This window comes from Ammodytes marinus, assembly GCF_949987685.1.
Source record: "Ammodytes marinus genome assembly, chromosome: 18".
In the NCBI taxonomy this organism is placed as follows: Eukaryota; Metazoa; Chordata; class Actinopteri; order Uranoscopiformes; family Ammodytidae; genus Ammodytes; species Ammodytes marinus.
Window position 1 is genome coordinate 9,568,764 of NC_137222.1, and position 26,983 is coordinate 9,595,746.

Consider the following 26,983-nt stretch of genomic DNA (forward strand, 5'->3'; position numbering starts at 1 on the left):
TGAACCGTGTCTGGTGTCTGGTTGCTGTTGTTGTTTTTTTTGTTTTTTTTCTCAGAATCTCCTATTCATAAGAACAAAACACGAACACTCAGCAAAAAATATATCACCCCTCCCACTCATCTTGGTAAACAATACTTGGTTAACACCATTAAGGATCAAAGATTGCCTTAACTCCATCCTACTACAGCAATAGGAAATCTATACAATTTTAATCTCACAGCTTCTGGAAATCCATTTGTTTATAAACCTCTTTATCATTGTCTCGCTTCCATTCTGTGCTCATCATCTATGTGGATGTAGCCAGGTAAGATCTCAATAGGTATGCAAGAGGTGACAACCATCTCCTAACCTTTAAGCCACCATGCTCACTCTGGGGGCAAACCTGCACTTTACACAATTTTCTTTTTGTCCCCTCCTTTAACCCTGCCATTCAGAGACCAGCATTCATGGGAAAATAATAGACCTTTTTTATGGTTGTGAGCATTGAGCAATGGCAGAGGTCAGCCACTGTGAACAAACTGGTGAAACTCTGCATACATGTAAACATTGTCGACATCATACATTCATTAATTCATATTAACCCATTTACAACTCTATTCAAAGCACAGAAATTATCTAGTTTTTCATCAAGGTGTACACACATGTAACTTGGGTATCTATAAAGTGGTAAATGTAAAAAAGAAAGAAAAATAAAATAAAAGTATAAGGAAAAACATTTCATTAGAAATTACTGGTAACTGTGTTTGAATATTTCAAAGACACCCTTTCCAATTACATGCTATTTGCATTACCGCTATTTAAAGCTATAGTACGTAACTTCTGTTGCACTCATGAGGAATTCTGAGTAATAACAACAACACTGACGGCGCATTTACATTAGGTAAGCCTTCGTTGATCACGCATGGATTGTATTCCTTCTGCTGTACATCCAGGTTTTTTCTTAGCAGTACAATCAACAACTGAAACATTTCTTGGGCTCTACTTTCTGAGCTGCAGTGTCAGGGGGCGACACCAGTTTTTACACGCTGCTATACTGAAATATACAGAGAGAGTTTTGTGGAGCTAATGCACTTAATCAACTTTGTGGTTTGGCGATGGCTTGAATGAAACCAAACCCCAAAATGAGTTTATATGAAAAAGTTACGCACTACAGCTTTAATAGTGCACATAACAGAATTGTGAGTAATCCTGGACAACCACATACACAGACATAAACAACACAAACACAAGTTGAAAAAGGAAACGCTTCTCTGTTCCGAAAAACATGGTCAAGGTGCTGCAGCAATGTAGACACAACAGGATACAGGACATGCTGCTTCGGCCACAGCTCACTCCTGTTATTATAACTTGTTCCTTTGAGCCCGGGAGAGGACCAACAGGTCTTCCTTCGCCTCTCACCTTCATCACACACACACACACACACACACACACACACACACACACACACACACACACACACACACACACACACACACACACACACACACACACACACACACACACACACACACACACACATCCAGCTGGCCCGTGCAAACACTGCAACAGGTATCCGGACTACCCTCCAAGGAGCGCTCTGATCATGACTGCGCGGCAGGGATGAGGAAGAGGAAAACGGCTTCTGAGAGAGAGAGGGGGGGGGGGGGGTGACAGGATGTGTCCATCGGAAAGTCAATCAAGAAAAGGCGTCTGTAAGCACTTTCATAAAGCCATCGAGGATGCGGCCTGAATGCGAGGAATGCTGCTCTTACCTCATAAAGGTGCAAAACAAAGGGGAAGAAAAGAGGTGGCAGTGGCGTTTATCACGTACAGCACACAGAGAAAGAGAGAGACGCATAATGTCGTGGGGGAGAGACAGGAAACCATGAGCCGGCAGTGATGCATTTCAAGAACTATGACCCAATTTAACACATTTTGTTCTTTAAGTACAACACATTTGAACATTTCAAGACAAAGTGACAATTTTCTTAAAGCCCCTTTGTGTAGGATTTGAACATTTCTGACCTCCTGTGGCGAAAAGGTGGACAGCACCGGGCTACACCATTTTTCAATTTAGTAAAACATTGTTATCTTAAACCTCACCAAGTCTAGTCATCCGGCCTGTGTGATCAAATCAAAATAAAGTAGCAATGCAAAGACCCTACCATTAATAAGATATAGCAGACAACCATTGTATACGGCATATAGTAAAGGAACAATCAACCACAAGTGCGCATACTGTAGCTGCTGTCTGACAGCTATGGATATCACATACCAGTTTCATATCACCTACTTGGAAAAGGGTCATTTTGTCGATGAATACTATAGATTACGTACGAAAAACATAGTGTGGCATATAGCATAAGAATAAATAAATCAAAGCTTGTAACAGACATGCTGTATGCATGCACACTGTAGCCTACTATGCATGCCTATTTTATGCATGCACACGATACTATTGTTTCTGCTGTGCTAAAATAGATAAGCTATTAGCCCATAAAATGAACTATATGAGCAGTCTTGAGCGCTAAAGAAATGCTTCCCCGTAACTGAGCCATCCAAGGGTGACACATGGACATTCCAGGCTTGTACATGTCTAGCTTGCTGAAATGACAGCCCCCACTTGTCACAGACAATTCCATGCGGTTTGCGGCTCTGTTGCAAAATTAACCAGAAACACTCTCTTTACTGAATCCTTACTGCACTTCAAGCAAAACATTTTTGTTTATAGATTCAATTTTGCAAATGGGATGTTTCCATGATGAAGGCCCTGTCAGTAAGCTAAACCATTGGGGTTGTAGATGTACAATACATTAAATGAATTTTTCGAGGTGACGGGCTCTAGCATCACTCTGGGATATTAGAGCTACAAGGCCATGCGTCAGATCCCCCCTCTGAGGAACATAAGGAAACGTGTAAGCTTGTGCATATACACGTACAGTTTAGGCCCCCCTTCTCTCTCTCTCTCTCTCTCTCTCTGTCTGTCTCCTCTGCTATGCAGTGTGGCGGACTGGCTGGCTGGCACCACAGAGACCCGGTGGCACCGTGCGGGAACCAACGTCAACCTGTGATGAAAGACGTCGGCCGATTGTTTCCTGTTATTGAAACACTACTCATGGGTGGGCGTGGAGAGTTTTTTTTAGGGGGGCGGCTCAAATAAAATAAAAAATAGAAGTGGGAAAGCCATTAAAGGCGATTGCTACAGTAGAAGTGTCCTCTGGCCAGCCCCAGACGTGATGGAATACCTCAAGCGGAAGCCAAGTGTGACATATGCCTCGGCCGCTAAATCCAAGAGTCGTGTCAACTACTAGAGGATTGCAATCATTTAAGTATCACAGGAGTGCAAGTTGGGTAAAATTGTCTCTACTTAGCGGCTCTGCCTGAAGGGACGAGGTCGAGGCAAGTTCAGAGAGTCAATGAGCGGAATACCAAGTGGTCTTAGTAAACAATAAGGCTCTGTGTGTGTACGACTGTTGTTAAAAGCACGGTGGGATTTTAGCACTCTAACACACGCCAATTACTCCCAATTAGTCATTAAGCTCTTGCACTCACGGATTAAATAGATTGGCCCCTTTTGAGTGTTTACGGATCAAGTGCAAATTAGGCTCTTGTTCAAAATAACTGCGCCACATATTTTCTTTAACAGTATCTTGTGCACGTGTGAACCACTTGCTAAGATTTCAATTTAGCGCTTTACTGCTCAAGTGGGTATCAATTCTCTTAAAGTACAGTGGATGGAGACGTTTCACAATCCCTGCCATGCTGAGAAATACTGATCACATTGGCAGATCACCCCCCCCCCCTGGCTGACAAATGCAGGTAAAGAGTTCAAACCAGAGCCACTGTCACTCTAGTTGTGATGTTTTCTCGTTGCTTTGCAAGGCCTCCACTGTCAACTTCAAGACTTGCGATTACCATATGTGTGACTAAATCTGTAACAAGCTATTTTAGTTTTGTCCTGCGAATGCACTTGGTTCCTGTGATGTGCAGGTGCAGTGTGTTCCTGAAACACACATTTGAAAAAAAGGGTAAATTAGATAGGCTTTACTTCAAAAAGTCTATGTCATCTTTTTATTTTTATATTAGGATTAGGAACAAATTTAACTGAAAATAGCTTGCCTAGCTTTTTTCTCACCAAAGAAAATATGCAAAAGGAGAGTGCTGGTGCCCGCTCTCCTGCTGTTTACCAGCGTTACTGTTAGTAGAACACATGACAACACACACACACACGCACGCAAAGCAGGCACGCACGCACAGACAGACAGACAGACAGACAGACACACACACACACAGAGCCAGAAACAGGGGGGAAACAGACAGAGGGGAAAACAGAGACAGTTTGGCAGAGTTTTGATATTATTCTAATGTCTTTTTTTGCATTGTTGAAGTGTAGTCTGTCTGTTTTTCTTTCCTTTTTTTTGCTGCTCCTCTGCTTGGCCAATAGTCTTTGTGTGGGGAATTGATCTGACGGAATGATGACTCCTGTGAGTCTGTTCAGCACAGAGAGGATGTTGTGTCTACTCTTTGCTCCTGTAGTCTGCAGTATTTTTCCTCACAAAGTCCTGTCGGTGCAGTCGATCGCCAAAAGATAAAGAGCTTTTTTTTCCCATAAGTTTGGTTTGTTAGGTTTCACCAGGATCAACAAATCAACCAAAATGATTATTTATCAAATATGTGGATGCAAAATATGATATGAAACATTAGAAAAAACCAACGTCCTATTCTGATTTCCACGGAATCTTTCGGCTCTGTGAGTTAATGCTCACTCATTGCAATCAGGTGTGTCTGGCACTGATTGGCTAATTGAGCCCAGGTGTGAGGAGGTTATATATGCCCTGATACCCCAGTGCTCATGGTCTCGCCCTCTGGGATAGTGAGAGGTTCTCTCTGAGTGCTCGCTGTGTTTAGAGTTCAAAGATAACTGTTGAGTTACTTGCCTATTCTTTCAGTTGCTTGGCAGTGGTGGTTTAGTTTGTTGTTTAGTGTGTTATATTAAAGGTGGCCTGTGTGGCCCTTACAGTTCTGTGTTTTTTGTTTTCTCCCCTTCCCCATATTCGCATTAGCGATTTAGTGGTTATCCCTCCAGGGATAACTTTCAGATGCCCCTGGGTCTGCACCTGTGCCCCCCCAGTCATTTCAATCCCAGTGCTCCCACTCCCAGTGATGGGTTGTTGGGCAGACTGCACAGTTTCCAACACATACACAAACAGTAGTAACACCTGTTGAATTCCCACAGTGAATGCACAAGTCTCTTTTGTAATTATGTCTATAGCTCTGACTTTTCAATTAAACTGGACCTGGACACCCACGGTCCACCCACAGAGGTATTTTCACATATTTTGGGTTGATTGGACCACCTCTCAGGACTGTGTGTGTGGGCATGTACGGCCTGAGCTTGACAGACCTTTTTTTCACAGCAGTGAGATTTACAACATTAGAAAAAGACTTCATTCCATTTAGCCAAGCTATACTTCCAGAGCTATGGTGTTTTTCACGCCGTCTTGATCATAAATGAATTTTGTGTCACTTTTTCTTTTTACCAGGTATGAGTTGTCAAAATGTCTGCCGTTAAAAAAAGGACTACTCTGCATGTATTGTGCCCTAGGCGTGTGTTTCCACCCACTGACTTTCATGTGAATTTTAAATAAGTGACTTAACTGTCACTTAAGCCTCCGAATCACTTACAAGATGAGAATGACTAAAAATGACTGACACCAGTTGAAAAGCTTTTAAATAATTGCCATGTGCATGTTAATGGATTTGTTATGACGGGTCAAGACTCAAAGCGGTTCTTTATGGGTCATTGAAAAATGCAATAGTTATTTTTTTAAACTTTTATACTGCTCAACAACAGCAATTAAAAAATGATTACAGAGGGGAGAATAATCGGTCTAATTTCAGAAAGGTTTTAATACATATCACTAAATGAGCAAATTTATTTCACAGCATTTGCATTATGAAACAATGGCATCACGTCAGGACAACTTGGAATATTGAGGATGAGGGGGGAAAACTGTTGCTATTTGAAGTCAACCTCCAAATCCTTTTCTCCTTTTTCTCATACTGCAACATAAGTGGTGCCTGCATGAGACAATACCAACAAGACACTCATTGTGCTTGCTGTGCCCATCCATACCGATGCTGTTGTCAGTTCATTTGCAACACACACTGAAGCAGACACGTGTTACACCACACCGTGAACCAGATGTGTCTGGTGTGCGGTGCAGATGGAAAGCCGGTGAGGGTTCTGTGAACACTTCCAGACAATTGTGTTCTCTGTAGGGGGGCACGTCTTGCAAAATTATTGTATTTACGTGGTTAGCCACATTGCAAATGCATTCCAAAACCTAAAAAAAGCACCAAACAACAATCAGACAGACACACAGAACACAACACATTGCAATCTTTATTTTTTATTATTTATTTTTTACACACAAAGAATAAGATACAAAACAGGAAGTAACTTCACAAAATCACAGAGAAGAATGAGGAACAGTAGAATCTCAAGTGCATGGTTACTTTTTCTGTTTAGTTTAAGGGTTTTAGACTAATGCACAATCGAATTCGAAGAGGTTGTATTTCTCCTTAAGTTTTCTGGTTTAACTCACTAATATACCTCATTTGTTTAATCCATACCAAAATGTAATGTGCAGCAGGATTGACACTTGACATTTTGGTGTTGTGTGACAACCTTATAGTACATAGATGGAGTCATCCATATGTTCCCAGGGTCATATATAGCTCTATATTTAAATATATACTGTATATACTGTATATAGGCTATATATATATATATATATATATATATATTTATGGTATTATAGACACCACACCAACGGACATGGTATTCAGTGCTGGTGCTGGAAGAAGAAATGGCAGGCAAAACTCATCACTAACTAGTTCAATGTTGAGGAAGACCAGTCCAATATTCACAGTGACTCTTGCTATACTGTATGGCCTATGTTAAAGGGAATGGATCATATGACCCTGTGACAAGTAGTCTCTGACAACCTAAAACCTTTTGAAAAGTAAATGTAATGTTTGTTAACAGAGTATTGAACTGGAAACAAAGGGCTCTGGGCTCCAACATTGATGACACGGCTGTAGGAATACACTACATGTGGCTAAGAAAATAATTCAAGACTGGACCCACAAACTACAACACAATCTTTACCAAAAAAAGACTTATAGGTTATCATAGGGTTAATAAGTGGACTATGGACATGCTGGTACATGGATTTTTCTTTATCTTTGGAAGGAGCCAAGCTTGTTATTTCAGCACTACTACTTTAAGTTGATGCTAATTACCCCCTGGCATTAGGTAGCCTTAGCTTCATATTTGATGGACAGTTATTAAAGTGATATCGGACTTCTGTCTTTCACCAAATGCAATTATAGAGATAGGACTAATGTCCAAGTGTCCAATTACATTGTGTTAGCTAGCATTTAGCTTTAAAGGGCTCCCAAAGCTTAAGGTGAGTTGGATATAAGACTTTTTAATACGTTTTTAATGCCACTGAATGAGTTTTTAAGTTGCAACGTTAGAAAGAAAAGTATTGACAATATGTCTTACTCCCCATGTGTTAGCCCTTTGAAAGAATGATTTAAGACATTTGAATAAGAAATTAAGGGCTCATTTAGATCAACATATTCAATGCCTTTTAAGACTTTTTAAGGCTACTGTAAACCTTATTATTTTCCATTTAGCCTAGATGATTGCGTAAGAGCAAACATAGCCTACCTATTATGAAAAAATTAAAAATAAAATCCAATGCTGTTAAATCTCCAGGCCTATTAACTTGAGCTGAGATTTAAACATATATTTTTTTAAATAAATATTGTGTTGACCAGATAAGAGTGCTATGACCGGGTCAGCATCTAGACTAGGAGGGAGGGGGAGAAAAAAAAGAAAAAAAAGGCCGGTGGGAGGTGGTACAAAAGTAAATGTGCACCGCCCAGGCAGCAGCAAACACAAAGTTTGGAAAGTCCTGACCATCTTTACATCGCTGAACGCAGCCACATCCTCTCCAGTGGATTTATAAAGTCTGTCTGCCTTATTCAAGCAAGCCACGCTGTCTGAAAAAAGTAAGTTTTTTTGGATTGATAGCTTTGTTTTCACTTTCATAGTATTGTTACAGAGTGTGGTCGGTTTATTTCCCTGATAGAATTTAGCGGTAACATAATATTCCCTGAATGCTCGGGCCAGTCCGCTCTATGTCACGTTAGCCGATGGTCAAATTACGCGTGCGTAATATGGAGAGCTGTGAAAACAAGGAGTTGTCTCCAAAAAGTTATGCAAGGGATCTCTGGCTACTGCTCCTCACTCATTTTATAATACTAAGTTAATCAGTGTTTATTGGTAAACTGCTTGTTTCAACCAATTCTTATTCAGCCTGTATTACTTATTTTCTTACTTTTTTGAGTGATCAATCATGTTGCCTGTTTTCCCGAGAAAGACATGTTTCTCTCACCGTCAGAAGTGCATGGAGAAAACGCGACTTTCTGTCTTTTTTTTCTTGTTTTGTTTTCCTATTGAAAGAGCATAAACAGTTTACACAGGCTCTTCCTTTCCCCCGTCTATATGAATCATATAACGAGAGAGCGAGTCTCCTCCTTATCTGATCTCGGCATTGTGGTATTATTTAAAGCAAGCCATGCCGCAGTACTTCCTGAAACAGTGCACGCCAGAAAAGCTAAGTGACCACCAGATAACCCTTGGGTTCAGACCCTCATTGTGCACCAGGAAGACGGGGCAGCAGAGATGTTGTGGGATAGTCAAATCCTGTCATCCCGCCGAAGGAATTTAAGACATTTTTGAACAACATTTCCTGCACTGTCTGTCTGTGTGGAATAGGTTGTGTTAAAACTGACCAGTGCCCTTCAGTGTTGCATGGAACTAACATTTGATCTTATGAGGGGAATGTAGCCTACACTGCAGTTTATATAGTTAAGATAAGATAAGATAATATTTTATTAGACCCACAGTGGGGACATTTCAAGTGTTAAAGCGGCAAAAGAGGAATATAATAACAGTAAACAGTTGAACCTAAAAAGTTAACAATACAATTGCAAGTCAACGGTTAAAAAGTAACTATAACAGTAAAAAAAGTGACAGTAAAACACAATATATGCTAAGTAAACGAACTGTTCAACAGTGTGTGTGTGTGTGTGTGTGTGTGTGTGTGTGTGTGTGTGTGTGTGTGTGTGTGTGTGTGTGTGTCAACAGTGCATGTATTTGTGATGTAACCTTTTGGTGACACTGGGATAATTGGCAGCCGGTCACACATCCTTATCAACCCGTCACGTCTCCTCATTATTGATTCCCCTCCTTGTGTGTTTTGCTGACCTTTTGGGGCTGTTTTCTCAACCTTTTTAAACACTGCAATTGTCTCGCTCTCCCCTCCGCTTACAGTCATTGCTGATCTGCCACCAGACAAGGACAGACACTTCAACCGCCAGTGCGAGTATCTTCACACTCCCAGACCCCACACAGACACTGCAGCTTCCAGTTACCAGCACCTCGAACCTCAAAAGCTATTACAGAGATGGAGGCTCATGTGGCGCGTCTTGCCCTGCTTGTGTGCATCACTCTTGCAGCTCCTGGTAAGTCCACTAGCAGATTGTTAATTTTCTTACAGTCTTCTGTTACTGGATTTGAATGCTAAAGCATGCATGCATAATGTACTGTAGGCCAGCAGACTCTTCTATTCTAGGCCATTGGATTTTTAGTGGATTTTGAGCCATCAGGTCATATTTCCCTCTGCCTTAAAGTTCAAAGGCAGATATTAACATCGAACCTGTCCGTCGTTTTGACATAATTTCATTCTCAGGACATAACAAAGGGATATTTGTGCTCTGTTTTCTTTCACACCAAATCCAGATTTTACAAACACTCAGTTAGAGAGAGTTTATGTGCAATATTGACTTTACTTCATCCTCACAGCAATTTATAGATTATATAGAAAAGCATAGTATGTTTTACGTAGGAAAGATACATTTGCTAACACAAGAGCTATAACTCCAAATATGATATTAAGACTGTTGAGCCATCGAGTCTTCCTGGGCAGCATTTGTTTTTGCTTTGATTTCCTTTTTCATGTTTTAGTGATGGGGCGCTCATTGATTTTATTTTGTGATCTTTCTCTGCTGGACCCCTCTATAAACTCTCCATCCATGGCTGCCTGTGGCTAGACCACATCAAATTCAAACCTTGTAATCCAAACAAGGTGGACGTGGGATCTGAAACCCTCCCTCCTGCCTGCCCTTAGGCCATAATCCAGCCTCACACACACTCTTACCAGGGCTCTGCACGGCTGCTTCGGGGTATTTGGGTCTCACTTGCACCCTGCGGCAATCTGGCGTTTGGGTTGGCAACGAGGGTTTTCAATAAATAAAACAGTGCTTAATAATTTATTAGTTGATTATTATTCCGTTTTGGTGCCAACATCTTTAAAATAATTGTCTGAAAACCAGTGGTTTGATTTTGAAAATATCGATAAATAAAAAGTGCACTGTGTTAGCCAGTTTTTTAGTAAAAATACTGTTCTTTCGGGGCAGAAGATATGGTCAGAAAATTAGTCAACCATCTCAATCTGTTGGTTATACCTGTACACCACTATCTGAATTGTTAAAACAATAATTATAATATAAACAAACGTATAAGCATTTGAATAGCTGAGTGTATATGTTAAAGGACAATTTCCCTCTAGTTTCTAAATGTCACAAAAGAAAGCACAATGCAGCCTCCTGTTATGTCACACAGTTTTTACATGAACTGTCAGCACGATAAGGTTCATTTTTTCAATGCTGCTTTGAAATAAGCTTGGTCGTACTCAAACATACAGTATGTCCAAAAAATAAATAAAATCTTAATTAAGCGAAACTTTCCAGGAAAGCACACGTCACTTTTATGAAATGCCAGAAAAAAAATTCTGAATTCTATCTTCCGTGCTGACCTAGTCTATGACTAATCACAATATTGCCACAAGTGCTAAACATCATCTCAGCAGGGGTGCTGATGGCAGAAATACTATTGGCATTTCTTGGGCCAACTGGCAGCTACATTGGTAGAGTTGACCTCCTGTTGCTCCCACAGCGGGGGGACAAGTCTCACAGCCTGAGGATCTGTTTAGCTCAGCCTTTAATTGCTGATACATTGTCCTGAATTAGCCATATTCCTTTATAGAGTTTCTGGGATTAGCTTTTTTTTTTTTTTTTTTTTTTTTTGTATATGCTCCAGCAGCTTTTGGAAAAACCCCTGAGGGAGCTGTGTGTTCTCAGAGAGGAGGTTACACTGATTCTTTTTACCAAATGTTGAACGGTTCATAAAAACATCGGTGTGACACGTATGAGTTCTTATACTTCAGCCAGGCGCTGTTTATTCGTCATGATATAGTCCAGTGTTGTCATACATTAATGTGTCATTTATTCTGGCATTTTGTGTAACACGCAACGCACTAATTCAAATTCTTACATCGCCAGACTGAATAAGGGCGCTTGCGAAATCAAACAGCAGCCGTGTATTTGATTTGATTTGAGGTCTGCCTGTTTGAAATCTTCCTCGGCATCCCAGCTGCAAGTCCCTGTGGGAGTCGACTCCATGTGAAAGTTCCTCAAAGGAAGGAGGAAACACAGAAAAGTAAAAGCATATAATCAAAAATAGCCCGCAGGCCTGTCAGTAATCCCCAACACGCTCTTGGCCAGTTGCGGGCGATGATGGTGTATTGCGTATTGTTACCTGAGCTCCCTTTTACTTTATAGAAACTTTTTTTTATAGGCTTGACCCCCGTGTCACTTCATTGATACCAGGCTTATTGAATCATTTTGTGATGTCTGAAGCAGGATTTGAGTGTACAGCAGCTGTTTTTTCTCTTGCAGTTGCAGCAGTCCAGACACTCCTTGAACATGTACTGTATCGATATCATATTACACATTATGAATACATATGATGATATGACGCATATAGTTACTTATCCACTTTATTTCCTGGAAGTGGAAACGTGGATCTTCCTTAGAACAACCCCCTGGCCTGTGCTGCCATACTTTTAAAATCAATTCTTGGACACTATGCGGTATGATTAGTAGAGGAGTTGACTTGTTGAGTTGACTTGTCAATAGTCTGGCTTGACCACTTCCGCCAGCGTCTATTAAGCGCTGGCGTCGGCAAACAACGCTACACCTCCATTGGCTGCTTCCCGGGGTTAGCCCCGCCGTAGATGATTGTGATTGGTTTAAAGAAATAAAAACAGGCCAGCCCAGTTTCCCCCCGAATAGACGGCTCTAAACGGAGTGCTTCCAGACCATACTACTTGCTGTAGTTTGGTCTGGCTTTGCGAGACTAACTTGTCAATAGATGTCAGTGATAATTAATGAAAGACTCACTCTATAGCTGATGGGAAAAATGTTGGAAGGTTCACATGCACCCAGAAACAGCTCGCCTTGAAATTTGACAAAACATAATTGATATCTGTCCTGGGATCCTGTCTTAATCAGCTATGCGTTATTTATAAAGTCATCCCCAAGTCCTGTCTCGTCCAAACCAAGAACGACCTTGCTTCCAACTTAGCTCCTTGATTATTAAAATTTCCTGTATGTTGGGATCAGTCAGGCCTCTGTCTTGTTTACAGCTCATCCATAATCTGCGGACGGGGCTTCTCGTCAGGCTCCAGTAAAAAAACAGACAACTTCCCACCAGTCTTAGTTTCACTACACTGCTTCCCTGTGAGGTTAATTGTGTTTCAAATGTTTGCTGTTTGTTTTGAAGGCCTAACATGGTCCAACCTGCAGGTTTATCTCGGAGCGCCTGTGGTGCCACAATTCGTCTAAATCCCTTTAGTCATTAAACTGGGGCTGTTTGTTTGTGCCAAGATCATACAGGCTGCTTTTGCCTATTGCAACGGTGGAATTCATCCAGAGTCCTAAATCTTTTTTTAATAAAACATGCTAAAGGCTTGCCGTTTCTCTCGGGCTCCTAATTGCATTACCTGTTTTAATTATTTTGTTTGCATGTTACTCTTTTCGTGAATCTTGTTCGTTTCAGCCTATTTGTGCTACAGGCAATCACAACACTTTTTTGCGATTGTTTTTTTTAAAGGCATTTAATGGATGTATTTAATTTGGCGCTTTTACCTTACCGATGTGATCATCTGAACAAATGCCTCGGACAACAATGCGCATAATATACTTCTAAATAAACGACTACATATATATCTGAAAGGGTTACAGAAGAATTTACTGAATTCAATATTCCTTATTAAATATTCTAATCTTAATTTTCAATAATGTTGGGAGGGGCTGAATGAAAATTGCCGAAAGTGGAGCAGGAGATTTTCTGACTTTTTGTCTGTTCTATGGCTCAAGATCCAAAACTGCTCCAAAAATGCCAGAATTACCCGTGATGCAACCACTACAGTGACTTCTCTGCCGGGTAAAAGCTCTTGTTTAAATAACTCCACGCCCTCAGTTTGTGACCCAGACTTTCTGTTATGAATTTGTAGGCTCCAAGTCCAAGCTGAGATAACCTGATGACATCGTCAGGGTCATTTTCTCACACTTGACAAATCTCGTACAGAGAAACAGAAGACATTATCCAGCGTTGTTCAGAAGCTTAGTAGTGCTCCGTCAAAAGTCATTGGAGTGTCCCCTTAAGGCTTTTAAAGTTGGAGTCAGCGATCATGGAGAATGCATGCTAGTTGTCAAAATCCTTCATTTGCATACCAATTTACAGAGCCTAGGCTGTCTATTAACACCAGATTTTGTTTCAGCGTGCAAACAGTACGGACAGATGGTAGGATATGATTGTATAGCACCTCCATAGGAGGAGGTTTTCATATGTTTTATCCCAGCTTCCAAATTTGTAACTTTGACTGTCAGAGAAGTGAACGTTTTCTAAGTTATATTCTCATAACTGATTAAAACAACTTCACTCATGGGAAAAATGGATCCCCTGAAGTTAGAAAACCAACTGAAAAGTTATTGTTTCACAGTTTTGTTTACAGACATATTCTAGTCGTATGTTTGGTTCCAGTTGCCTCAAAATAATTTTGTTTTGATTTATGATAATAGAATTATTTTATAGTAAATCTGTTTTGTAAACTAACTGCAAGCTCTGCAAATGTAAACAAATCCCCCTCTTCTGAAATGTGCATAGTGCACCTTTAAAGCTGACCGTAGCAGCTAAACACATTAACAATTATCTATGCGTCTGACTGAAGTCTTTTGTATTTAGCGATTTTATCCACACTGTGTGCTCGGGAATTTCCTGGCAGGGAAGTAGTGTTGAATATGCCCCCTGCTGCAGGAACTTTCCCAGTGGGAGCCAGGCATCACCATGTTAACTGCAAGACCTCCTGCTGCATTTCTGCCTACCCCAGAGTCTCCCTCCACGGGCCGGAGGAAAAGCACAAAAGTGATTAGCGAGCTGCTGGCGTAGGAGGGAGGGACCTCTTGTATGGAATCTTAAAAAGGGAAAGAGAGCGAGACAGACAGACAGACTGACAGACAGACAGACGGACGCTCTAACAAAGATAACAGATTTCATAAAGAGCGATTCATGGAGACAGTAAGGGAGTGGGAGGTCAAACTTATGTGACTGTCAAAGTGCAGATAAGTGGTTCAGAGGGAAGATGTGGGGGAAAGGGAAGTGAGTAGGGGATTTAAAAACAGAGAGAGAGAGATAGGCAAAGGAGCAGACAAGATTAACACATGGAGATATGGAGAGACTAAGCTAAATTATGAGTTAGAAAAAAGTGACTAAAGTAAGTGAGTAATTAGACCAAAGAGAAGGAATAATAATCAAAACTAACAAACGGGGTTTTGTGAGCTGACAGAAATGGGCTGTTGTGGATTTAAATAGAAAAAAAAGGAAATGAAAAGAGATGATAAGGATTTCTCAGAAGGCATGCTGTAGTAGAATAAGCCAGAAGCAAAACAAGAAAAAAAAGGAAAGAAAAAACGTCATGTTAAAAATGGCGTTGAGAGTCAAAACACTCCACTTCCCCTGTTTGACTGTAGTGAGCCAGCTCTGCCTGCAGTCAGACTGGGTGGCAGGGAGACGCGACCACTTGTCGCTGCCTCAGACCGATTTCAATCTCCTCCAGTGTTATGCCCCTCCCAAATAACAATCCATTTCTGACTGCCTCGCTTTTCCTCTGTTTGAATACAGAATGCGGTGCGAGAGAGCCACACTGTGCCGCTATATGTTCCTCTCCTCTCTTTGTTCCCACATGATTTCACCAGCTAACAGTTGAGTGACAGACAGTTACAGACGGTTGTGGTTTGAAACGTGGCATAAAAATAATGTAATAATGTAAGGAAATAAATACAATTGAATGGCATGTTACGTAACGTAAGTGAGTTTCCGTGTTCAATGGTGACATCATGCATGGTGTATGATGTAAAGCGGTCATCTGTTTCAGCGCTACTGCTTTACATTTTAAAGTAAATCTCGGAATTGATAATTTTCTTTATTTGAGTAAAAAGACACGGTTGAAAATTGTATTAAAAATAATTTACCCTGCAACCTCTAGTTTCTATTAATATTTCTTTGAACCACTGAAGGACTCTGGCAGATCTGCAGCACACTCAGCAGCTTTTTCTACAACGTTATCTCCCCATTATTCTTTTCACTTTCTATTATCGGTGACACATTTTGGGTTTTCTTTTCAAGGACCCTAGTTTGTTGAACATCGGGTTTAAACGGTGTACTCGGGCTGAAATAATATTTTTGGGTGAAAATGTGAAAATGATAACCCTTTTTATAGTGTCTTATCTTTCCCCTCTTCCCTCTAATATTGTAAATGGCACTTCTGTGTTACTGCAATAGTCAAGTTTGATCCTACATTTTACGTACAGAGAATGTTTTACTTTGTATGAGGAGTTTAGTGATATATAATGTTCATCATAATTCATAATCATACATTTCAATTCATGGCTATTTGCTGTATCGTGTCTGACGTCCCCCTGACCATCATAATTGTGTGACTTAGAGGTCTTGCCCCTCCAGTCCAGTGCTATTCATTATACAGTTGCATGAGCACTTAATGGCTCATTAGTCGAGGGTGAGATAAATGCCTCGTCAGCATGGCGACCACTTGTGCTCATGTCAACATGCCTGCTGTCTGCGCAGATAAGGCATGGCATTATGTACTCTTATCTCTATGTCTGTCTGCCCATGATCAACCCTGGGGTCTACACACAAACACGGGAAGTGTACCTGTACATTTGGGTTGAATTTGGAGGGAAAACCCCCTCTGTTGGTCAGCTGAATTACCTATGACTTCAAGTCAAAGGTGCTCAAAGCAGGGTTAAAGAAACCCTTGCAGAGGGCTTCCGATCTCTGTCAAAACGAGGTAGCATTTTACATCTTATGTCTTCATTTGACCAGAACTTTATTCTCCTTTGACTGTAATTAATGAGGGTATTACTATGCAGAATCAGCAACCTTAATCTTTCCCAGGAACACAATGTTCTTAACTGCTTCATGTCATGTTTTTGCACGACCAAAGAGCCTTTGCTTTGAACCTTTCACTTGGCCTACAGGAAATTCCAATAAGCCCCAAAATTGCACTTTGGAGAATGTTAATGTATGTTCTTTTTGTACTTAGTACTGCATTTCTCCGTATGAGGGCAGGCTATCTCTCTGCGTAGACAGAACCTGAATTCTAAAGTAGTCAGTGCTCAATGTTCAGTGTGCGGTTGAGCGTTGTGTAATGGCAGAACCTCTTGATTCAAGCACTGGGTGGGTAGTTTTCCTGTTGATTCAGGTGCCACACCGGTCAATCTGTATTTAGAGAGCTGAAATCCCCCTCTAATGTCTGACTGTGTGTGTGTGTGTGTGTGTGTGTGTGTAGTGTGTGTTCTGTTAGTTGGATTTGATGGGAGAATCCTCACTGGATTTGGACACAGTTTTTTTTTCTCAATTTCTTGTATTTCTGCGATCATGTCAGAAACCAGAATACAGTATGTGACTCAAGGAAAAAGCCTTGAGACATTCGACAGATTAGTTAAATCTGCTCGTATACTCTTACTACAACAAATTCAAACTCTGGATACTTTATAATCTTTTCACAGATGCTGGCTGAAGTCACACATATCTCACCAGTCCAGGCATTTCTACTACCTCCTACAAGGAACTTTTAAATATTTATGAAACAGTCCGCTTTTACCACAGATGATCATAAGTGACCTGTAACAGCAAACACAGCCATCGGTGAAAAAAACGCTATTTTGATATAGTTATTATTATTATTATTAATGCCTTTGCACAGGTCCAATATCCCGGAAACATAGACAAAAATGATTTACGGTAGGAAGACCGGAACATTCTGTGTTTCCCGAATGGTACTAAATCAAAGTTAACTTTGCTTTACCATCTTAATATTACCATTATTAATCTTACATAGTCAGTCACATAAATACATTACGTAATCGAGATGCATCCTGCGGTTTCCCTTTCACTCACTTCCTAAACAAATGCATGCGACGCCGGCATGGGCTTGTGAGCTACTGTTGTAAGAACACTACAGCTTTTGTCCAAAGGGGCCGCTATGATCAACAAAACCTCAAAGTTCCTCCTAGCCACATTACGTAGTGAAAAATATATCATTAACTTGAAGTCGGCACATAGATCTCTATAAGATAATTGAAAAACTTTCAACGTTTTCACGTTTTTGTGTTGATCAATTGATCATTGAAGTAGGCTTATTTTCCTGATGTCAACAGCATGAAAAAAACAAAACGTTGTTGTTGCATGTAGCAGTAAGGAGCTGTTCATTTTATTGGGGATGGCTTCTCAACTCTTTTGTTTACTCTTGGATCACAGATTGTACCTTTGACTTCACTCACTCTAAATATATTTAAAAAATAACATGGCCTTCATTGGTATGCCGCCCTCATATCGGAAAGCATTAATATTTACTGGCAAAAATCAGTCAAGTAAAAACAAGCTAATCTCTGTTGGTTCTACACGGAGCATATGTTGTGCAAAGCTACATTAATCTTGAATGATTGGGAGCAACCACTGTGCAATGAATCTCTAACGCTTCAATCTGCTTTGGTGGCTCGCAGTTACCATGAAACTTTCTAAATTAGTCTGTCTATCCGCCAATTAACACTGAGATGATTAATTGTGTTTTTCCGGTGCTCTTTCAGTATATTCGGGGGAGTAATTTACCACATAAGTGAAATGGGAAAAATCTGGAAAATAACAGATCACCCTTACAGTTTATACAGGCATTAGCATTGAAATTATAAAACAAATCATGTTTGCTGCTGCTGCTACTTGCCTACCAAGAACCATATCTATACGATCAAATGTGTTCTGCATCAAAGAACAAGGAATGGCTGATTACAAGCAGCAGACAGGGCATAAAGTGAGTAGGGGAACAAGGGAGGAAGTGAGCTATAGACCTTCCATACGCCACTGTTGGACTTGCCGTTCCGCCGGCTTCCGACAACGATGAGACGACGGACGAATGGCTCCCAGAGGTGTAAACAGAGCTAGTGTGAAGACAGGCTGTCTCCAGACCCGCTATCACATCCTCAGTTCCTGTCCAGCAGGCACTGGGACGCAAGACTTGGCATACAGACATACACATAAATAAATAGTCTTAAGCTATTAAACTGACAAGAGTAATCAGCAAATTCTTTTTTGATGGAATTTTGGGACTCAGGAGGGGGTTAGGTGAGATGGCCAGGAAGCTTGTGTGTTGTATGGAGTGTGTAATGTGTAGTATGCATGCAGGGGTGAGAGGCCAGGGGACAGTGCGGGCCCCTGCAGAGCACTGATAAGAGCTTGTTTACCTTCCTGTGGATGGTCAGGCCTCAATCTGCAGTTGCGGAAAAGCCGGGACAATAGGTGTGTGTGTGTGTGTGTGTGTGAGTGTGAATGTGGAGTCGAGAGAGACTTGAGGCCAGCCTTGAAGCTCCCCTTTCCCTCTGTGACTAACTCTGATAGGCCTAACTGACCCCTCCCCATTCCCCGTCATGACTCCGTGGTCCGACCCTGGACACAAACAGTTTACTCTACCCCGAGGGACCATGGGAGACAGTCGGTCTTGACGTTGTCGGCTGTCAGGGTTTCCCCTCCAGTTTTTTTCCTCCCATCTTTTGCGCTTTCAAAAGGAAGCCATGCACTGTTAGCTCCAAGTGCTTCAAGTCTTCCTTAAGCACCTCTACTCCAGGCAAAGTCGCTGATGCTCCTTTCCACATTGACTTACAATGAGGGAAGGCATGAAAGAGAGGGGTATGAAATCAATCCTGTCCAGCTTGCTCGCCCAAGGTGAGTGAACAGGCAGCTAATTATTGGAGCACAGGTACTCAATCCCTTGAATCTAAATCAACATTTAGTTAAGGTGTGATGGAAATTTTGAGTTGAACTCAACTCAACTCAAGGACGCTTAAAGTTAAGGTGTAAACAGTGTTAAGAGACGGACATGCAACTCTGGGGATCTTAAATGTAATGGCAGAATTCACAAAAGAACGAACAAACAACAATGGCAATTGGCACTAACACCATTTAAATCATGAGAGACTTCATAAACAAAAAGGTTAAGAATGAACAATTCATTTATTGGAATGTGCTGGAGATATTTAAAGAGTCTTTGGCAATTAGACCCCATCGCAAAAATCATCTGAAGGGGGCAGCAAAATCCCCCCCGATGGAGCCTAGACACTGGTGGCGGTGAAGAGCTGAAGGTCTGTATGATGCTGGTGATGATGTGATGAGGACTGGAGGTGAATGGGGTGGAGGAGGGTTGCATCCATCATTGAAATTGCATCGATCGCTGAAATGGCAACTGACAGCAAGTTGAGGACGGTTTTAAACGTTGACGGGGAACAAGGTGATTGGCTCACAGATGTAAAGGTGGATGTGATAGGTTTGAGTTAATAGAGGGAACCTGCCATAATGAGCTGAATTAGTTGAAGCAGCACCTAGGCGAGACCATCAATGAACTGAGGGATGATCTGCAAATAAAGAACAGTGCAGATATTACATCTTCCTGTAGAATTTTCGCTAAGCTTCATTTCCACTTAATCCACCATATTTGCACATATGCTGCAAAATACCGTAAATATGGAAAACATAACCTCAGCAAATCACACAGCATAAATATGTCGTTCAAGAAAACATTTATAGGCATCCATCACGTCCAACTTAAGCAGCTTATTTAATGAATGCTCTTTTTACAAGGAATGACTTCTTGTTGGCAGGATTCCAGTCCTCCTTTTGATGAGTACCAGACCTCTGTCATTTTCAAATTTAATTAAGGTCATTTTTATTTTAGGCTGACCAACGAGTTGCTGACAGTCCAGAATATTTTGGAAACAAGAAGTGATATAGTCATTCCCATACGTACAGTTATTGAAAAGTGAACTGTGTTTGCACATGTAAGTACTTCTGCTTTTTGTGCAGTTATGGCCAGTCAGCTTTAGGAGCCACAGTGTGCCATTTCGAGGATGTGAATTCTCAATAATCCTTGTCTTATTTTGTCATTCACAACTTGCTTATAGTGTGAAGTATCACTCGTGTAACTGAGTTGAGCAATGACCATCAAATCTGCCTGCTCAAGTACTTCTGTTATTGCAGCCACTGCACATTTCCTATTTGCATTCCCGGATTATGGACTGTTAAAATGTAATGCTTTTGCGGTGCTCACTTAACCTTCAATGCCTTTGTGGCCTTGTTAATGCTGCCATTGGCGTCCAAATGTTTGAAGATTTTTTAGAGCATTTATAATGATAAATACTTTTTTGGTCCAGCCAACTTTGAAATATGCATGTTCATTTTCTGCACTCATGAAAGCGACTTTAAGATTTCTTTCCAGATTTTGTGGTGAGTGTACAGTCAGTGAGGCCCTGTTGTTTCACCATTGTTTAAGTGTTTCAGAAAAAGTTTTGCATACTGGTAGCCGGGTGGTGTAGTGCTTCCATTAGCAAGTATTGACAGTTGCTGTCAGGGACTTAATGCTTTTGTGTTCAGACACTTCTGAGAAAAAGCAGCAACAGAAGAAATACAGGATGTCAGCATTGTGTAGGGGCTACTTTGATCCCTAATATTGATAAATCACCTCCAGTTACGCCCAGGCACAGTGGCTGGCCTCACTGCGGCTAAAGTGCACGCTGCATAATATATGTTTACATTGAAAGTTAAATTAGGAGGTTCAGGTTGGCATCCTGAATCAATGACAATGTTTACAGTGTTTTCATTTAAATCTTGAAACAATAGAGATAACACATTGACGTACACATCCTTTATGCTGTTGGTCGAGCTTTTTGTTGACTACATCTTTTAGTTGACTCTTTTAGCAAACTATGGGAATGGCTATAATAAATACATCAATAATAAAAAGTTTTAACATACATCTTTAGCTCAACTTGTCAGTTTCAGCTATACACAAGTTCTCTCAGATCTGCAATCTTTCAGATCTTTGCAAAGACGTGTTAGCACACCACATTTTTTGCATAAAGCGCAAAGCGAACATGTACTCCTCCTAGTAAAATTAACAAATTACAATTAAAGCAGTTACTGGCACTTTACAGCAACCTGGGAAAAATTCTGAATGTTGAGCTAAACCTAACAGATCAGACATACTGTATAGACTGATTGAATCGGAACATAGTAAATGCCCTAAAATGGTCACAGTAGTGATGCTGTCTTAATGGTACTGTGCACAATTGAAGACTTGCGGAAGACATGATGCCTGTGATCTGGTGAGCTAGTCTCCTATCTTTTTGTGGAATGCCCTGGAGGTTAGCAAAGAAAACAGCAGATGCATCGTGGACATGTGCAGTTAGCAGATGGGAGCTTTTTGTTCTCCTTGTTAGTTGGTAGGCTCCAGGGTACGGTAGAGCAGCAGGAGAGTTGCTGAGAGCAGTGTTTAATGCATCATACTGTAAGTTTGTCATTGCTCACAGATATTGGGACAGACCCCCCCCCTGCTTTCTCTGAAGACTGCTTCACTAACAGCAAATTGGCCATTAGCGTTTTTGGCTGTTCTCTTGATGTAAATATTAGGATTTGACCAGTTTGCCATCATTTTGTAATATGTTTCCAGTTAAATAAAGGAAACTATAAAGGATGGTAATTTGGGTCATGTTTTATTTTTAATATGGTAGTAAGTAGTAGTCTATTTAGGTCCATGTTTCCCATGTAATATGACGGCTGTAACTGCTGAGGTGAAGTTTGCAATAAAAATGAAATCGAACTTTATAAGAACAAATCCAATTCAAAGCACTTCTTATGAATCGGTCCCACTCTCCTTCCCCCCTAATGTTCCCTAATGTTTTCTATTCTCATCTCCCCCTCATACCTAACATTTAAATGGAAATCACCAGCATCCATAAACATGTCTTCTCATGGAATGGGAAATGGAGGGGACTGATATAAGTAGATAAAGAGGACAGGGAATGGAACGGTTCTTCTATACCTCATTTACCAGCAAACCGCTTAGCAAGCCCATTGGCATTTCCGGGGTCAAGAGGGCAAAATGAATGCCTTTCATACCCTATGGTGACTCGTTAAAAAAAAGGAGGCCAGTGACACACACATGTACGCACACACAAACACACGCACACGCTGCCGTACGCAGTCATTTTGATTTATACCGAGACCTCTCGGGTGACAGTCATGGGCCATTGACTCTGTCACAGAAGAACAAGAGAGAAATAACTTTATGGATGTGGATATTGAGCAACAGACATTAACACAGGGGCCAGAATAACAGGAAACCGGCATTGACCTCTGGGGTTGAAGGAGGGAAAAGGGAGATGGCAAAAGAGCATGGATGGCTCTCCATCTTGATTTGCAGTCCAGAGCCAAGCAGACTAGGAAACAGTGTAAGGATACATCCCCCCTCCTCAATCCCCTAATTAGAACCAAATGTGTCCTTGATGTGACTGAAAAAGTGGTACGATGAATTACTCCCACATGCAATGGGTAGAAAGTAGGATTTTCACAGGACACAAACAAACAACTTAACACTTTCAAAATGTGCTTTAATAAGCGGCATCTGAGATATTGTGTGTGACAAGCTTATTCTGAAAATGACTGGGATCAGTTTGAGTGAATTAAAATGCTTTCTCATCATTGGCCCATTTTCCCTCAGTGATAGTGTGGGTCGGAGATGTTTTGAACAAATAAAATAATTGAACAAATGAATGAGAGTCCATTGTACCGACCCAATTTCATTGCGGGGACAACAGAAAGAGAATGTTCTAGTTCCCTCTTTTCTCTCTATCTGGCTCTGTTTTTCATTGCATTAATCATTTCCCCTCCCATTTTACCTCTGTCTCTCCATCCCCCTTGCACTGCCAGTGATGACATTGCCTCAACCAAGGTCTTTGATTAGCTGTGCTTCTAAATAAGGCACATCCTGCTGACCTTCCAAGTTTTATAATTTCCTATTAACCCTTTCCTCTCTGTGCCTCTTTCTTTCTCGTCTCACTCGTTCTACGCCACATCTCTCCCCTCTGAGGGATGGTGGCCTGATGGGCAAACAGATCGAATGCATCATAAAAGTCAGTGAAGCAGTATTTCATGCAGCATTTGCTTCCTAAATTAGTTGTTTCTGTTATGTTATCACTCTTGCTCCTTTATATGCTTCATCAGCACCAGGAGTGATCGTGGCATGCACATGCATGGACGCTTATGGGCGTATATTGCTTATATTCATCTTACTGTAGATATGCTGATCTAATGTGAGGGCACAGGAGTAGTTCTGAGTGATCCTATGGGAGACTTATCCATTGTAGGCTTCGGTATTGGGAAGGATACGATATGATATGCATCACGATACATGGGTCACAAAATGATATATCATGATGCATTGCGATACAATGTATTTTCGAATATATTGCGATATTCCACATAGTTCCCTGAAAATGTAAAAACAAAGCTGTGTATGTCCTGGGTAATAATAATAATAATGGATTGGATTTATATAGCGCTTTTCTAGGCACTCAACGCGCTTTACAGGGTTCCAGGTTCCATTCATTCATATACAGTTATACCGGTGGCGGAAGCGTGGCTGCCATTCAGCGCCTACGGCCCCTCCAACCAACACAGACATACAGCAGTCATACACATTCACACGTGGCAAGCTGGGTGAAGTGTCTTGCTCAAGGACACAACAACCATGACACAGGTGGCAGGGTGGGAATCGAAGTAGTCTTAATACATCAAATTGAATTATATTGATAATTCAGCCGACAAATTGAGTCGAAACTATTTTATTCAAAACTTTGATTCAAATTCCAAACCCACCAATTTTGAGGCAACTAGTCAAACTGCAACATCTGCAAGAGCGGAGGTTGCAGTTCACCCGTTTTCTTCTTCAAAATATCGATTTTAGGAGCTGACGATAAGGTACAGATATCATTCAAATAAATCTGGCAATATATTGCCTTATCGTTTATTTTATTTAGCACATCCCTAATCCTTTCCGAATGGTGTTGGTGTTGATACTATGTGCTGAGGAATAAATCCAGATTAGAGACCATGTCAGCCACGATGGTCGCCAAACGAGACCGCAATGCCACAGGAGTCACATAATCCCCCCAGTAAGACCCTTTTATCTCTAATCAGCCAAAGGATCCAGGAAAATAGATCCCTGATTGAGTTGGAAAAGACATCTGACCCTCCACACTGTATTCTCCACTGTTCTTCTTGAGGAAAGAGGAAGTTTGCCAGAGAATATATTTTCCCTGCCAACTTCAGACATGCTAGAGAGTGAGCCTTTGCGTGCATATTCACCCTACTCCAACACAATAGAACAGGCACACACACACACACACACACACACACACACACACACACACACACACACACACACACACACACACACACACACACACACACACACACACACACACACACACACACACACACACACACACACACACACACACACACACACACACACACACACACACACACACACACACACACACACACACACACACACACACACACACACACACACACACACACACACACACACACACACACACACACACACACACGCATGCACATAGCCCAGGTCAAACACCAGGCAGTTATAACCAACCTCATCTGTGACCGCAGAGCCTGGGCTTGATTAATTCAGCCTCCAGAGACACGGATCCCCAGGTTAAACAGCAGGCTCATAGCAGAGAGCAGATTGAGCGGGCTTGATGGATGACTGCAGCCCGCCATCCTGACACGTCTGATAAACGTGAACCGGCACATTCGTTTTTAAACAATGTAGTCCTACCCACACATTTAACATCCATACTCTGAGACCTGGGAAAAAAAGATACTTTTCAGAATGACTCATAATAACACATTCAGGTCCATTTCAGACAGGTATCCTGTAGCATAGCTAGGTTTGTCTATCTGTTAAATAATGACTTTCGGGCCTTTTTTAATACAGATCTTCATTCATATGCAGTTCACGTCCACGTATGACAGGATCGTTGCCGATAGAACCATACTTTTAGCAATACTTGGCATTTTGACACACAAGACAAGATACTGCATGGTATTAGCGTTTCAATGTTGCACGCAAGCGATTATTTGTGCTGTACACTTCTTTACCATTTGTGCTTCATTCTTTTCAGCCTGGAGTCAGGCTGTGACATGTGATCCAACGGAGTCTAACGACAACCCATGGGTCTACGTGAGTGAGATGTTAATTGGCTGTTGGACCAGTTTCATCAGCGAGGAGAAGGCCGAGGTCCACATCCTTAACCTTAACTTCTCCGCCACGGTAAGTCAAGGTTATACAAATGAGATGCTCAGCAACCAGCTCTAATTATATAGGTAGCTACTTACTCAACATGTACAGTTCAAGTAAATTCCAGCAGGCTAATTATACCTTTTCCCAGCAGAATTGCAACAGAATGTAGAAAATGGATAGGCTGCGCAATCAACACTATCTGTCAAGTTGACAGCGCAGCTTACTTGTCATTTCAATCCAATACCGGCATGGTCTGTCACAGGCACGTTGAAGTACCATCTGCTAATTAATCATCCTTTTCCGTTGACAGTATGTCAAGTCCAGTCACACGTATACACCCTGTACCGGTCCATGCGTTGCACACGTTCTCACCTTGTATTCGTTTCACACCTTTCAGATAAAAAAATGTCACTCATTGTTAGAAACTTTCAAGCTAATCTTTGTGAAGGACATTACAGGTACATCAGTAAGAGTATTTCTTGTTCTTCGATTGTGCTGCCTAAGGCGGGTTGCAGAATGTGGTCTGAAGTGACAAAGTTACCAAAGTAAGTCCTAGAAGAAGAATTTCTAAGAAATAGAAGAAGTTTCGGCGCAAAACTCACCCTAAAGCTGCTGCTTTCTGTTTATGTGCAGGTTAAACAGAAAGCCAATTAGTGAGGTTGTGACGTGCTGATAGGCAACTGTGTTGATTTGTGCCTTTCATGCTGGAGTTTTGACCTCTTCAAACTTTTTCCATTCTCCACAAACAAGATATTAATCGGATACACTAGTGTCAGAAGCGGCGAGTGGTAATGGATGGAGCAAAAAACATATGGCTACATTTCTGATTATGCACAAGTCAAACAATGCATACAGCGTACAGTGTTAATTGGTCAGCTTGAGAGGTGTTGATAGGCATATTTTAATTTTTTATTTTGCACATTTATTCAACTTGCTGGAGTTAGTACCTTTTCAGAGTTCTTACCCTCTGTGCACAAGCCATTAATTGTTTAGGCTAAAGTCAGAAAAGGCACAGAGGAAGGATGGAGCACCTGCCAAATATGTCATATAATTCTGTTGGTATTATGGGGGGAACTTAATCAATCTTGCACATCAAAGTGTGTTTGGAGGTCATTAGGAGTATTACTACTCAATATACAGAACGTCTTGTGTCTCCAGAGGGAGCTGTCCCAGATGTGAAAGAATAAATAAATAAACTGATCTCAAGTGGTGTCACTTAGGTCAGCATCAGTGAGGACTGCAGGTGGGAAAATATAGCAATCTGGGGATGTGCAGTTAGACATAAGTGA

General features: G+C 41.2%; 1 protein-coding gene across 2 annotated transcripts in view; it reads left to right on the forward strand.

Moving 5' to 3' along the window:
• Positions 1 to 7,953: 7,953 nt before the first annotated feature.
• The window catches only part of eng (endoglin), a 37,696-nt gene continuing 18,666 nt past the window's right edge, over positions 7,954 to 26,983 (forward strand). Inside the window, exons 1-3 of one of the 2 annotated variants that reach the window (XM_080046302.1) lie at positions 7,954 to 8,064; positions 9,392 to 9,582; positions 25,576 to 25,724. In XM_080046302.1, the coding sequence (XP_079902428.1) occupies positions 9,525 to 9,582; positions 25,576 to 25,724 (207 nt within the window). In that variant the 5' untranslated portion in view covers positions 7,954 to 8,064; positions 9,392 to 9,524. Of the gene's footprint in view, positions 8,065 to 9,391; positions 9,583 to 23,470; positions 23,497 to 25,575; positions 25,725 to 26,983 lie in introns of those variants that run through there. The other variant, XM_080046303.1, reaches the window with a different exon arrangement.